General features: G+C 40.4%; 1 protein-coding gene across 4 annotated transcripts in view; it reads right to left on the bottom strand.

Annotated features, from left to right (window-relative positions):
- The window catches only part of FRMD3 (FERM domain containing 3), a 315298-nt gene that overhangs the window by 98637 nt on the left and 200192 nt on the right, over window positions 1-16469 (bottom strand). For all 4 annotated transcript variants that reach the window (XM_046023589.1, XM_046023588.1, XM_046023590.1 and 1 more), the window contains 4 exons: window positions 13127-13214; window positions 11262-11350; window positions 7997-8060; window positions 6645-6733 (listed from right to left, as the gene is read on the bottom strand). In XM_046023589.1, coding sequence (XP_045879545.1) covers window positions 6645-6733; window positions 7997-8060; window positions 11262-11350; window positions 13127-13214 — 330 coding nt within the window. The remainder of the gene's footprint in view (window positions 1-6644; window positions 6734-7996; window positions 8061-11261; window positions 11351-13126; window positions 13215-16469) is intronic.

The raw sequence follows: 16469 nt of genomic DNA, 5'->3' as shown, positions 1-16469 counted from the left end.
GCAGATTTGCTCTCTGAACCAGGCCACTTAGCCTGGCCCCTGGCAAAAGCGGTGCAATTCCGCCTCTGGCAAAGACATCTGAGAATCAATACCACAGGCCACTCTCCCAGAAGATCAACAAGAACATCCACCCAAGACCAATTCAACGATCACTGAGAACTGCAGAACTTCAGAGCTACAGGAATATAGCACATAGAATTCATGTCTTTTTTCCTCATGATTCTTTAGTCTCTCAAAGTTAAATTTTTTAATTTTTGTTTTTTCCTTATTCTATGTTTAATTTTCCTCTTTCCTATTTTAACATTTTAAAACTACTTTATCAATACTTTTAAAAGAATACTTCTTTAACTTTCATTGCTATACTCATATTCTATCCCTTCATTGAATTTGGCCATATTTTTTGTATACATACAGGTTTTTCTCTCTTTGAAATTTTGGGATACAGTTTCTTCTAATAGATCAAAATATATGCTAAATCTAGCACATGGCTTTGTTCTAGTCTCCAGCCTGCTCACATCCTTTTCTTTTTTTTTCTTTTTTCAACTAACTTCTTATATTATCAATTTCTTTTTTAGAATCTTTATTAATTTTCACCTTTACAGTCATACTCCATCCCTTCATTATGTTTACCCTTATTTTTGTATATATATATAAGTTTTTCTTTCTTTAAAATTTTGGGAGGCAGTTTCTTCTAACAGACCAAAATACACCCAAAATCAAGTGTGTGACTCTGTTCTATTATTCACCAGTCTAATATATTAGATATTATGTTAGATAAATACTATATATTTTGTTTTCCTCCTTTCTTCTCCCCCCAGTTTTGGGTCTCTTTCTGATATGGTTAGTGGATATTTTTCTGGGGTCATTACTACCCCTTTAGTATTTTGTTTCTCATTCATCTATTCTTATCTGGATAAAATGGACAAGACAGAAAAACTCACCTCAAAAAATAGAACAAGAGGCAGTACTGAAGGTTAGGGACCTAATCAATACAGACATTAGTAAGATGTCAGAAGTAGAGCTCTGGGCTCAAAAACAACATGGAGAATACTAGAGAATAACTTTGTGGAGAAATAAAATCCCTTTCTGGAGAAATATAAGAACTAAAATCTCACCAAGCTGAAATAAAAAAAAAAAACTATTAATGAGGTGCAATCAAAAATGGAGGCTCCTACTCCCAGAATAAATGAGGCAGAAGAGAGAATTAGTGATATAGAATATCAAATGATGGAGAATAAAGAAGCTGAGCAAAAGAGAGAAAAACAGCTACTGGACCACGAGGGGAGAATTTGAGAGATATATGATACCATAAGATGAAACAATATTAGAATAATTGGGATCCCAGAAGAAGAAGAAAGAGAAGGGCAGAAGGTATATTGCAGCAAATTATAGTGGAGAATTTCCCTAATTTGGCGAAGGGAACAAGCATCAAAATCCAGGAGACACAGAGAACCCCCACTCAAGATCAATAAAAATAGGTCCACAACTGTCATCTAATAGTAAAACTTTCAAGTCTCAATGATAAAGAGAAAGTCCTGAAAGCAGCTCAGGACAAGAGGTCTGTAACATACAATGGTAGAAATATTAGTTTAGCAGCAGACCTATCCACAGAGACCAGGCAGGCCAGAAAGGTCTGATATGATATATTTAGAGCACTAAACGAGAAAAATATGTAGCCAAGAAAACTATATCCAGCTAGGCTATCATTGAAAATAGGAGTAATGAAAAGCTTCCAGGACAAATAAAAACTAAAAGAATTTGCAAACATCAAAACAGCCCTACAGGAAATATTGAAAGGGAGTCCTCTAAGCAAAGAGAGAGCCTAAAAGTAACAGACTAGAAAGGAACAGAGACAATATACAGTAGCAGTCACCTTACATGCAATACAATGGCACTAAATTCATATCTTTCAATAGTTACCTTGAATGCAAATGGGCTAAATCAAAAGACACAGGTTATCAGAATGGATTAAAAAAAAAAAAAAAACCAACAACAAGACCCATCAGTATGCTATCTGCAAAAAACTCATTTAAGACCCAAAGACACCCCCAGATGTAAAGTGAGGGGGTGGAAAACAATTTACCATGCTAAAGGATATCAAAAGAAAGCTAGGGTGGCAATCCTTCTATCAGATAAATTAAATTTTAAGCCAAAGACTATAATAAGAAAGGAGGAAGGACACTATCTCATACATAAAGGGTCTATCCAACAAGAAGATCTAACAATTGTAAGTATCTATGCCTCTAACACGGGAGAAGCCAATTATATAAACCAATTAAAAACAAAATCAAAGAAACACATCAACAATACTACAATAATAGTAGGGGACTTTAAGACCCCCCTCACCGAAATGGGCCAATCATCTAAGCAATAGATCAGTGAGGAAATAAAGGATTTAAATGATACACTGGACCAGACAGACATCACAGATATATTTAGAACATTCCATCCCAAAGCAACAGAACACACATTCTTCTCTATTGTACATGGAACATTCTCCAGAATAGATCACATCCTGAGTCACAAATCAAGTCTCAACTGGTACCAAAAGATTAGGATCATTTCCTGCATATTTTTAGACCACAGTGCTTTGAAACTAGAACTCATCCACAAGAGGGAAGTTGGAAAGAACTAAAATACATGGAGGCTAAAGAGCATCCTACTAAAGAATGAAAGGGTCAACAAGGAAATTAAAGAAGAATTGAAAAAATTCATGGAAACAAATGAAAATGAAAACACAACTGTTCAAAATCTTTGGGACACAGCAAAGGTGGTCTTGAGAGGAAAGTATATAGCAATACAAGACTTTCTCAAGAAACAAGAAAGGTCTCAACTATGCAACCTAACCCTACACCTAAAGGAGCTGGAGACAGAACAGCAAAGAAAGTCTAAACTCAGCAGGAGAAGAGAAATAATAAAGATCAGAGCAGGAGTCAATGAAATAGAAACCAAAAGAACAGTAGAACAAATCAACAAAATTAGGATCTGGTTCTTTGAAAGAATTAATAACATTGATAAACCTCTGGCCAGACTTACCAAAAAGAAAAGAGAAAGGACCCAAATTAATAAAATCATGAATGAAAGAGGAGAGACCACAACCAACACCAAAGAAATACAATTATAAGAACATATTATAAGCTACTATAGCCAGCAAAGTAGACAATCTGGAAGAAATGGATGCATTCCTAGAGATGTATAAAGTACCAAAACTGAACCAGGGAGAAATAGAAAACCTGAACAGACCCATAACCAGTAAGGAGATTGAAGCAGTCATCAAAAATCTCCCAACAAAAAGAGCCCAGGGCCAGATGTCTTCCCAGGAGAATTATACCAAACATTTAAGGAATTATTACCTATTCTCCTGAAACTGTTTCAAAAAATAGAAATGGAAGGAAAACTGCCAAACTCATTTTATGAGGCCAGCATCCCCTTGATCCCAAAACCAGACAAAGACCCCATCAAAAAGAATTACAGACCAATATCCTTGATGAACACGGATGTAAAAATTCTCACCAAAATACTACTCAATAGGATCTAACAGTACATTAAAAGGATTATTCACCACAACCAAGTGGGATTTATTCCTAGGCTGCAAGGTTGGTTCAATATCTGCAAATCAATCAATGTGATACAATACATTAATAAAAGAAAGAATAAGAACCATATGATATTCTCAGTAGATGCTGAAAAAGCATCTGACAATCCTTTCTTGATCAAAACTGTAGGGATAGAGGGTACATACCTCAATATCACCAAAGCCATCTATGAAAAACCCACAGCGAATATCATTCTCCATGGAGAAAAACTGAGAGCTTTTCCCCTAAGGTCAGGAACACAGCAGGGCTGTCCACTATCACCACTGCTATTCTACATAGTATTAGAAGTCCTAGTCTCAGCAGTCAGACAATAAAAAGAAATAAAAGACATCCAAATCAGCAAAAAAGGAGTCAAACTCTCACTGTTTGCAAGTGATATAATACTTTATGTGGAAAACCCAAAAGACTCCACTCCAAAACTGCTAGAACTCATACAGGAATTCAGTAAAGTGTCAGAATATAAAATCAATGCACAGAAATCAGTTGCATTTCTATAAACTATCAAGACAGAAGAAAAAGAAATTAAGGAGTTAATCCCATTTATAACTGCACTCAAAACCATAAGATACCTAGGAATAAATCTAACCAAAGAAGCAAAGAATCTGTACTCAGAAAATTATAGAATACTCATGAAATAAATGGAAGAAGACACAAAGAAATGGAAAAACGTTCCATGCTTATGAATTGAAAGAACAAATATTGTGATAATGTCTATGCTACCTAGAGCAATATATGCATTTAATGCAATCCCTATCAAAATACCATCAGCTTTTTTCACAGAACTAGAACAAATAATCCTAAAATTTGTATGGAACCATAAAAGACCCCAAATAGCCAGAGGAATGTTGAAAAAGAAAACCAAAGTTGGCAGCATCACAATTCTAGACTTCAAGCTCTATTACAAAACTGTCATCATCAAGACAGTACGGTACTGACACAAAAACAGACACTTTGATCAATGGAGTAGAATAAAGAACCCAGAAATGAACCCTCAACTTTATGGTCAACTAATCTTTGAAAAATCAGGAAAGAATATCCAATGGAAAAAAGACAGTCTTTTCAACAAATGGTGTTGGATGGTCACAAGTAAAAGAATGAAAATGGACCATTTCTTTATACCACACACAAAAATAGACTCAAAATGAATGAAAGACCACACTGTGAGACAGAAATCCATCAAAATCCTTGAGGAGAGCAAAGGGAGCAACCTCTTCAACCTCAGCCACAGCAACTTCATCCTAGAAACATCGCCAAAGCTAAAGGAAGCAAGGGCAAAAATGAACTACTGGGACTTCATCAAGATCAAAAGCTTTTGTACAGCAAAGGAAACAGTCAACAAAACCAAAAGATGACTGACAGAATGGGAGAAGATATTTGCAAATGATAAATCAGATAAAGGGCTAGTATCCAAAATTTATAAGGAACTTATCCAACTCAACACCCAAAGAACAAATAATCCAATCAAGAAATGGGCAGAAGACATGAACAGATATTTCTGCAAAGAAGACATCCAGATGGCCAACAAACACATGAAAAAGTGCCTATATCACCCACCATCAGGGAAATACAAATCAAAACCACAGTGAGATACTCCCTAACACCAGTCAGAATGGCTAAAATTAACCAGTAAGGGAATGACATATGTTGGTGTGGATGTGGAGAAAGGAGAACTCTCCTACACTGTTGGTGGGAATGCAAGTTGGCGCAGCCACTCTGGAAAACAGTTATGGAGGTTCCTCAAAAAGTTGAAAATACGGCCACTCTACAACCCAGCAATCACACTACTGGGTATTTAGCCTAAAGATACAAATGTAGTGATCCCAAGGGGCACATGCACCTGAATTTTCATAGCAGCAATGTCCACAATAGCCAAACTAAGGAAAGAATCTAGATGTCCATCAACAGAAGAATGGATGAAGAAGATTTCCTGGGGCAAATAATACATTATATGATAACTAAAAAAAAAAAAAAAAGGGATTTGAAAAAGATTGTCCAAGCCATCATTCTCCTATCCTTGTCAGCCAAAGCCCAGGAGGTTCAGAGACTCAGACTTTTCAGAGACAAGAGTCTAATGAGCACGGCACAATTCAGTGTGAGAGAAGATGGAGCAGCGGCTGCCTGGACGAGCTCCAGGGACCAGCTGACACCCCGGGTGGGGTTGGCCTGGGGTCCTGACTCTGTCCCTCACCACCACTCTTCCAATTAGCAAGTGTGTCTCAAAGAGTAGAACCTGGAACTCAGTGGGAAGATCCTAAATTTGAAGCTCTCTTGAAACCTGAGAGCTTTATGGCTGGTTTCTGAAGTCCTGTCCAGTACTAACTTTCCATGATCCTAGCCTCTGACCACATTCCACCCACAAGCCTTTGGCTCTCATCTCTGAATGCTGAAGCCTTTTTCCTACAAACACCTGTGAGTCTCTGCCAAAGCTTGCTTTCTTTGGTGGTGGGCACACAGTCACTCACACTCAGAGTAAGCCAGAGAGTGTTAACTCTTCCTTCTGAAGTGGCCTTCAACCAAAATGAATGGGGAGTTGGTAGACAAATAGCCCGGGCCCTTTGCTGGTCAGTGGGAGAACTCTGGGGCAAGTTCTACAGCCTGACAGAGTTCCCCAGCAGAGCTTAGCACAGCTACCCTCAGGAGTGACCTGACGGATAACACGTCCTATTATTGCTTGTGCCCGACCTCCCTTCCTTACCCCCGTATCGGTATGTTCAGAAACCACATTCCAAAGACACTTCCTGCACTTAACTCTTCTCAAGGCCTGCTTCTGAGGGGGGCACCCAACCAAAAACAGATTGTTATGTTGAGTGAAAATAGCAATGCCAAAAAAAAAAAAAAAAAGGGACCCATTGCATTCTATGGGCATCACCCAATATGGAGCTCAGGCTTCGTTAGGAGTCACCCTGCACAACGCACTGAATTTACAATTCCCTTAAATATAATGAAAAGAACTGAATTAAAAGAAATGAATATGCAGCTATTTGCAAAACATGAGTGGTTCCATGGATGCTTTTACAACCTATGATTAAATGAATAAAAGCTACGTACTTATAAAAGGCCTGGTTCTCCACCCCACACTTCCAAAGATGTTTGCAGGCAGCTGGTGTCGAAGTATGGAAGGCCAACATGGCTTTTTTCTAATAAAAAAAAAGACAAAACAAGAAAGGGCATGTGAAACAGATTTATCTTTTTCAGGTATTTACCAATTTGTATCCCTCCACCTGCCAAACAGATTAAAAGTAACTTGGGCGTTACTAGGGTCTTTAAAGTGCTGTTGAAACGGCGCCCCACCCCCACTCACCTCCCTCATACTTTGCAGGCATCACGAATCTAGCTGAGCTCTGTTTCTAACAAAAAACAGCCTCACGATCCTTCTCAACCATCCAGGAATCACCCACCTCTCCATCAGACTTGGTTTCCTTTAAAAACTTATTTGCTGATGCTGAGTAACAGGTGCTTAATCTGAAAATTAGTCAAGAAAATCTGTAAACCTCCAGACCTAGCCTTGAACCTCAAAGCTTCCATGATGGCCTCCTCTCAGATGCATTCCCTAATGAGCCCAACCTGCATCCAGAAGCTTCTTTAAGACTGCCAGGATGTACAGACTCTATATACATGAGAATTTATAAAAATTCTCACCAGCAGTGGTTGAATATCTAGCTTTGGAAGTATTCTTCGCTTGTTTCATAAATTTATATTTTGGCAGATTAGGAAGTAGGAGGAGATTCCATTTTCCTTTTTTAATTCAACGTCCAGTTAGTTAACACACAGTATAATATTAGTTTCAAGAGGAGGTTCCATTTTCTATCCCAACATATTTTTTACACAGCAGTATATGGTCAAGCATTGTTCACCGACTTCATTCTTTTTTTAAAAAAAAATTTTATTTAAATTCAATTTAGTTAACATAGAGTGTACTATCAGTTTCAGAGGTAGAGTTTAGTGTTTCATCTGTTGCCTAGAATACCCAGTGCTCCTTACATCACGGGCCTCCTTAATGCCCACCACCCAGCTGCCCCATCACCCCACTTCCCTCCAGCACCCTCAGTTTGTTCCCTGTAGTTAAGAGTCTCTCATGGTTTGCCTGTTTTCATTTTATTTTATTTTTCCTTCCCTTCCCCATGTGCATCTGTTTTGTTTCCTAAATTTTCCACATATGAGTGAAATCATATGGTATTTGTCTTTCTCTGCCAGACCCATTTCCTTGACTTAGTTCTCAAATGGGCAAGTTCACTATTTATCTCTAAAATGTTCAGCATACAGCTCCCATTATCATCGTAAACTTCAAAGTCATGGTGTTCTGGGGCTACAATACTAAAGGTACGTTTTACGCCTGCGTCCCTCTTGTGCACGACCACGCACACGCGCACACACTACAGGTTAGAAAAGCAGTCACTGACCTCCTTCTGGATGCCAATCACATAAAACGTCTTCCCTTCAAACTTCAATTTGCAGACATCTGGCCTAAGAAAAGAAAATCTTCTTAGGTGAGAAGAAAAAAAAAGTGCCAACTAACCAAGGTACCTGGGTTTCCCACAGGAATCTCGCTGACTCGCAAATACCAAGCTGACTGCAATGAAACAAGATATTATCTTATCATCAGGGAAGGCCTAATGAGCAGTGAAAAGTCCCCAAGTGAATTATACAGCAATTTTCTTCCCAAGATAGGATCCGGAGGTAGCTCAGAATTATTTCTTCCATTTTTTACAGTCAAGCTGCATCTTTCTTCCAAGAAGCTCTGGAGGTGTTGTGAACATTAACGACCAAAACAATATTAATTGGCCAGCCCACTTTGCGAGGTAGGAAGAACGTGGTTCTTTCAGGTTTGGGTAATGAAACGATATGGATTCACAGTATCTGTCTCCCTCACCTTTTCACATCTACCTTCGAGAAACACACACACTAGCCTGTAAAATTTTCATTTCTGCTCTCCCTGCTCATGAGAGAAGAGTTCCATTAAATATTGAGATGCCCGAAATTGTGAGGAGAGCTTGACACGTGGTAGTCAAAAGAGGGACTTTGGGGTTCTATCTTAGGGAGTTGCTCAATTAAAATGTGCCTGAAATGGGGGGAGGGTATGTGCTATGGTGAGTGCTGTGAAGTGTGTAAACCTGGCGATTCACAGACCTGTATCCCTGGGGATTAAAAATACATTATATGTTTATAAAAAAAAATAAGAAATAAATAAAAAATTTTTTTAAAAACTACAAAAAAAAAAGAAATACATTAGGAAAAAAAAAAATGTGCCTGAAATGGGGACCATAGGTCACCTCCTTGGTGAACAGATATGTGTAAAGAGAGGACACAATTCTATTTTTACTCCTTTGATCTAATTTCTAGGAGACTGATTTGTGCCCCTGTGTTTTTTCCTGCAGGAAAAAGAACAGCCTGGCCACATTAAGCTATTTGAACTTAGGAGAGGATTTACAAGAGTAACACAGCTCAGTGGATGTTGAAAAACAAAAAACAAAACTAGGATTAATGCGGGAATAAAATTTGTTTTGGTAACATGTCCACAACTGTTCCAAATACACATGCCTAGGCAGAGACCGGAAAGGGGTGGGATGACATCAGTACCCCACCAGGAACATCATGATGTAGAAACAGAAATAAATGGTCTGGGGATTGTCCATTTCAAGCCTTCACTGGACCCAGAAAGAAACAGAAACCCAAGGGACACAGACTTGCAAATAATCTGTACTTGAGACACATCAGATTCTCCCCTACTTCAGAGCTCAAGCAGTTCAGAAACCCGAGGGCCTAACTCGCAAGCCTTCTATGGTCCTAGGGTGGGATGGGAGAAGTCCCCAAATTATCCATGCTTCCCAAAGTCAACAGGAATCCCTAGGGAGCTTCTTCTGGAATGGTCTGAAGAGTGATTAATACCCTTCTTTCCAAGGTGCAGAAAACACAGGGAAGAACACTGGTCACCCCACCATGCTAGATGTCCACAAGATGTCAGAGTTCATAAATCCCACCACTCACAACATGGTGGCATTTGTTTCTCCCCAAACTCCTTTCCTCCCTGTAAGGCAGCCAGATGTAATGGACTCCCATCTTATAGTTGAGTACACGGAGACTCGGAAAAGTGAAGTGAAGAAGAGTTTTGAGAAAACTCATTGTAGAGAAAGAACAAGTGGGAGCAGAAGGGAGCAGAAAGTATGAGCTGAACAAAAGGCAATGATAGAGAGGTCAAGAAAGAGATGATGAAATTGGGGAATCTCAGAAAAAGGAGTAGAAGTTGTAAGAGTAGAGGATATTAGCTGGCTGATGCAAGCCCAACAGAGAAAACTTGAAAGGCGGTGGGGTGGGGAGGTTACCAAGAGGACAGTGCACGAGTGGAAGTGTTGATAAAGGGGTGCCAGGATTCCTGAAGCTAAGAGAACCACGAAACTGAGGTTCAGGTAAATGCAAGAGCATTTCTAACCCACGACTGAAGGTGGACGCCCACTGGCCCATCAGGAAGAACTTCAGGCCACAGCGGGGAGCCCACCACCCAGTGAGACATGACGGGGTTGGGGGCTGATAAACCTGTCAGGGGCCATCAGGGCGGAACCTGAATCAAGCTGAACGTATGAACCAGACTGAGACTTTACAATATTCCATGTATGTTCAGCCTTCTCACTCTTTGCCCAAACCACCTTCTCCTTGAATGATGGACACCATGGGTCCTGCTGATCCCTTACTCTGCTCCATCCTCCCACTTCTGTATTGACATGGCTCAGACTTTTTGCTTCCTCAAGATGACATGTTCGTGCAGATTATGTTCTTCCCAGCCGCAAGAGGCAGGGCTGCATTTGACCAGCCTAGTCATGGAGTTCTCACTTTTCTCTGAGGGATTGGTTTTAAGTAGGTGGGTGTGACCCAATCTTGCCATATTAGATATACCGGAAGTCTCCTACAGGGCTTCTGTAGAACAAGTCCTCCTCGTTTTAATAGGAGACACATGGAAGGGGATGTTCTCCTTCAGGCTCTGTGTGTTGCTGTATGAAGACGGGATGGACAGAGCTGCTTGCATGGTCAACTTAGGAGCATGAGACTGGGGACAAAAGCCACTACCCTGGGATGACAGAGAAGAAAATGGAAACCCAGGTCCTTCACAGTGTTGTCAGGCAGTTAAGTTAAAGGATCATGGAAATGCCCAACCTCTGGAACTTTTGCTGTGTGAAATAATCAGTCCTCTTATTTGGAAGCCACCGTGAGCAGTCACCCCTTTACTTGGAGCCAAAAGCATCTTCACTGATATACTGGGTAACATGGGATGTGTCTGCAACAAGGACTCAACAGAAGAGAATGGAGAGGAGGGAACAGAAGAGGGTCCTGAGTTATTCAAGGCAACCTGTACCTTTTCCCTGCCCTGTCCTATTCCAGGTCACCTCTCTGGCCAGATCAGCAGCTGCTGATGAGGAAACAAAGAGAAGGACACCTTCTCTTTGGAGACAGAGATCTTGAGCCCAAGACACACCGCAGGTCTCCTGAGGTCTGGGGGAGGTCTAGGTTAGCTTTTATTTATAGATGAATAATCCCTTAATAATGAAATTCCAGAGCAAAGAAATGAATATTAGGCATTCTAATGGACATTCCCAAATAAAAAAGAATCAAAGGCTGGGAAAGAAAAGCAAGATTAAGAAAAATGGTAAGCTAGTTTCCCAAAGCAGTCCTTACCATTTTATCAAATGGATCCGCTTATTTCCCTGGAATACCACAAAGCCCGCAGCAGTGAATCCTAAAAATGTTGTTGTGCCTGTTGAATCCTAAAAAAAAAAAAAAGAGAGAGAGAGAAACAAAAACGTTTGGATTGAGAAATATAAAATATATGATAAATGGTATCCCCATTCATTCTCCCCCTAGATTAATTTCAGGTTAATTCCATTGATCTAGGCAATAAACTGACTTTCTGAGATGGGACTTCCAAGGATAGTGCTTCTAAAATCTGGGGAAGGTCTGGGAATATGTAGCTGTTTCCTTGGAGGAACAGACCTTCTACCTCTCCAGGAACATCCTGGGAAAAGGCAGATTAGTTCCAAAGCGCTGTGTCTATTTCCAAGTGTGTCTTAGGACCACCCATGTTCTCGGATCTATCCTGTAATGTGGGCAAACTGTGCTGTCATCATTAGCCCTAAAATCAAAGATGCTATGAAACTAGAGCCCTAATTTAACTTGATTAAATTCCACACAAAATTCCTGGTAGTTTTAATGTAAAGACATGTCCAGAAATGCCTACTTTGCTTCTAGCCTCAACCAGAAAAACTAAGCATAGATCAGTAAAAGCAAAAGAATGGCAGCAACAAAAATCAAGTCTATATCCAAGTAATAAATAAAACAAATAGGCTCAAAATTATAGATAAAATCTAATTCACTAAAATGGAATAAACTGGGTGCCTGGGTGGCTCAGTGGGTTAAGTCTCTGCCTTTAGCTTAGGTCATGATCTCAGGGTCCTGGGATCAAGTCCCGAATCAGGCTCTCTGCTTGACAAGGAGCCTGCTTTCTCCTCTCCCTCTCTCTGCCTGCCTCTCTGCCTACTTGTGATCTGTGTCAAATAAATAATCTTTAAAATGGAATAAAATTCCATTATTACGGCAGGGGATTCTGGCAAATATGTTAAAATAATTGTGCCTATAAAAAGAAAAATTCCAATGTGAACAAGTACTCTCAGCTCTTTGCTTCGGCTGCGTGTTGGAATCATCTGGAGAGCCTGGTCTGCTCCCCCACAGATCCTGATGTTATTGGATGGCAGGACTAGGAAGCTCCCCGAGTATGTCTAATCAACAGCCTGCACTAAGAGCTACAAAACTAGTACTTTATCAAATACTATTACCTGATCCCACACGGGTAAAGAAATGTCCAGCAGAAAAAAAAAAAAAGAAATGTCCAGCAGGACTCAAGAACTTACCTTTAAGAGCCTGGCTGAGATAAATGCTAAGTTAGAATTCTAGTTAGTGTCTGGTAGATGCGTAATTAGTTTAAAGCATGGAAGGAAGAAAACCATTTTCATAATACATTTCTGGAAAATGTGTGCATCATCTTGGGGGCTTGTTAAAAAAGCATATTCCCCAGCTGTACTCCCAGGAGCTCTGTGGACCCCAGGTGATTCTGATATGATACATGCTTAGAGAAATACCATCAAATAATATGAGCAAAGGAAACAAACCAAAAAAACTCCTAATGTCAAAATATAATTTTAAGTCTTTTTTTTTTCTTCTTTTAAGGTTGCCTTCTTGCAGACAAGAGCCTTGAGAATAAATCTGTTCGGACCCTGTAACTTCGCAGGGGTCAAACCATCCATTTGATGGATGAAAGAATCATGTATATTAACTTAGGAAAGTGGCTACTACATAGCAATTAGCAAGCAATTGAGAGGCTCACGACGGAGAAAATCGACCACCAGAACTTGTGATTACAGACTACCGATTGTTGTCCCTTCCAGTTAGGGGCAATGGGCCAGCCTGTAGAAACACCCTGCACTCTGATGAACTCTCTTGTGCGCAAAACAATCATTTCATGTCAGCCTGCTAGGAGGGCCACTCACCTTGCATGGGTGGGGGTCCACCCCATACGTTTCCAAAGTGTGAGCTTTCAGGAGTAAGTTAAATTCAGCGACTGGTGGGCTCTGGCCTCTAGAATCACACAACAAAAGTTTAAGGTATTAATACAGAAGATTATAGAAATCTAGAGTCCCCTCATTCAATAAAGTTGGATATCCTACACTAAAAAACAAAAACAAAACCCAGAGATCCCTATATAAATAATAATCAGTTACACTGATCACCATTCCTCACCATGAGGAGCTCTTTGCTAAGGAATCAGAGCTCATGTTCCCTGTCTAATTGTTCCATAAAAAACCTATGTGTACTCTGAGGACTCCAGTGACCAGTACAGTTAATCAAGGTTATCAAGTTACCAATAAGTAAAGGCTTGCAAATTCAATCTTAATATGAAATAGAACTCAGCATCTGCTCTTTCCTCCTCACTTCAAAAGATTATCCAGCGCAAAGAGCATTCCCTCTTGTTAAGGGTAGAATACGGGCAATCCTGTTATGCTACCAGCAAGCCTGAACAAAGCCATCCACACAGGAAGAACGGTCAACCATTCCACTGGAAAGCTCTGGACTTTGAAAGGAAATCTCAGCCACTAATCCCAGCTCTGTCCTCCAGGGTGGTAAACAAGGTCTTGGCCTCAACGAGGGGGAAAGGCACTGCAATGGTGAGGGCTGTGAAACATTCTGGGGCTAACTTCCAAAGCAGCATCGTGCAGCATTTCAAAGACTCCACTTTTGACTAAATCCCAAACGTATTTTACAGAATCCAAACCATTCCCCAAGGATAAAGAGGTAACAATCAAGGAGAGTTTGCCAAAGAAAATGACAGGAATTTTTTCTTAATTTCCAACATGTAGAATTATATTGTACTATTAAATCTATTTCCACCCAACCCGCTGCCCATAGATGGATTCCCTCCTCTCCCCATCAAGAGTCATCATGCTCTCAGTCAAAACAGTATTCCATCTACCTCCTCCGTAAAGCCTTTCGAGACCTTTTCTTTATACCAAGTGACTGAAATTTCACTAGAATAGGTCTGAGGCCCAAGTAAATGGATCTTGAAACCCCTAGGTCTGTCTTCCATGCCTTATAACCTTTGTTTCATTCTGTCTTTTTGTACTACATTGTTTTTTTTTTTCCAAGATTTTATTTATTTGAGAGAAAGGGCACAAGCTGGAGGGTGCGGGTGGCAGGCAGAGGGAGAAGCAGGCTCCCTGCTGAGTAAGGAACCTGGTACGGGACTTGATCCCAGAACACTGGGATCATGACCTGAGCTGAAGGCAGGCGCTTAACCGACTGAGTCGCCCAGGCATCCATTTTCTGAATTATTTCTTAGTTCGACTTTGCTTGTTAATTTATTCAGCTGCATGCATCTTGCTTTTCTTCCCATTTCTGAAGTTTTTTTTTTAATGCCAATTAAATATTTCGCTTTCAACGTAATATCTATTTGGCTCTTGAAATAGCTGCCTGTTCCTATTTCATGCAATAACTTCATCTTGCTCCTCTGAGGAAATCCCACTTTGTTTCCTTTAAAGTCCCATCCCACTTGCTCTGTTTATGCTGCTTTCTTGGTGAGGGTCCTTTGGTTTGCTGAGTCAGAATCTCTCATTCACGGAACTGATGTTTCCTTAAGTGGTGGGTGATTCATGGATGGACATTATTTCATCTGACGTTATCTGTTTAATGCAGTGGCCTCCAGAGCTTTGTAGTGAAGGAGTGGGTGGTGGGGCATGCCACCTGAGAAATGTGTGTATTAGAAACTTGATTTTAAACTGAAGGCTGTAATTCTTCTGGGTGTTGCCCATACACGGGGTACCTCCAGCTCAAGCCTGTTGTTGCTCATGAGGAACCAGAGAAAGAGGTCAGAGCTACCCAACTGAGCCAAATGCAGCTGCCCACTCACCGTGATGGCCCCCTCTGCATCTGGTACCTGAAGCACCCAGAACCACTCCTACCCTACATATGTGTGCAGCCTGGATTTGCTCCATCTGTTTCCCATCTTCCAGAAGACACTATCGGACTTCTGATCCAAAAATGGTGTTCTTTCCTAAATCCGCTTTCTAGTGTTTTTTCCATCATCTGCAGGGCCGTGGAGAAGGAAGAGGTAGCCGTATGCGCTACCTTTTTCTTGTTTTAAAGAAGAGATCATTTTTAATCCAACCTTTACAGAACATATTTCTGAGGGATTAACTCACACACCAGCTTTAACAAAATAGAGTTTTCAAAAGCCTTTCGGACTTTCCTCTTTCCTAGCCTTAGAGTTAGGCTGAAGTTTCACTGTGATATATATAAAGGCAACATCTTTATTTATTCATCTTGATCAGCACTCTATGGGTCCCTTCAACACAATTCCTATCTTTCTTTGATTTTTTTTTCAAGTCACAGTCACTGTTACGATATCTCTTCTTGATACCATAACAGTAAGTTCAAAAAATCATCAACTATATTGAAGGAAAAGGAGAAAGGGATTTTTTTTTTTTTTTAGTTTTCTCAATACATACAAGAATTTCTCCATTGCTCTCTTCAGTTCTAGGAATTATATCTTACTTTTCACTGAAAGATGAATTATTAAATCCAAACATTGGGTGCTATTTTCCTCCCCGCCACATTCTCACTCACTCACCCCCAACGAGGGACAAAGCACAGAGCTGAGTTGTCCACATTTTACTAAGTAGGACCCCCACGCTGGTGACCCTCAAAGCAGACTTCAGCCTAATGACCCAGATGGGGGCCAAAGGGAACCAGGACCAGAGCCAAAGCAGCCCAAAGCCATTGGCTCTGCTCCAGGCTAATCCTCCTGCTTGACATGAAAGGGCTCCCCTCTGGAGAGCTGGCCATTCTCCTGGTGGTAAAAGCGTCAGCACCTTTGTATAATCCGCGCAGTGTTTAATCTTAAAATCCCAGCTTGGTTTTAAAGCTCACCCCTCTTTTATATTCAGTCTGGGAACAAGTTAATCGTGAAAGGTTGTCATTTGGGAGTTCATACTGGAAAGCGACTAAATTCTGTTTGCCTGGGTGGTCTGACCACATTCCCATCCTTTGTAAATCCAACAGGCATCCAGTTCCTAATTGTTAACACTCATCCACAAATGACAGCAGGCGTGGGGTCACACAGCTCCAGAGAATGTGACATTGAACTCAAAGACATCTGTCTTTGGGACTTCTCATTCATTGGGACATCTTTGTTCATGGGGACATCTCATTCAGGGTGGGAAATGCTGAGCCCCAGTGCTGGAAAAGGTTTCAGTAACATGTACAATCAAGAAAAGGACTTCTATGTAGAATTTTTTTTAACTCCTATAAATCGACAAACAATACAATTTTAGAATATAC

This window comes from Meles meles, chromosome 11, assembly GCF_922984935.1.
Source record: "Meles meles chromosome 11, mMelMel3.1 paternal haplotype, whole genome shotgun sequence".
Classification (NCBI taxonomy): Eukaryota; Metazoa; Chordata; class Mammalia; order Carnivora; family Mustelidae; genus Meles; species Meles meles.
Note: the sequence above shows the minus strand (reverse complement) of the source record. Positions and strands in the feature narration are given on the sequence as shown.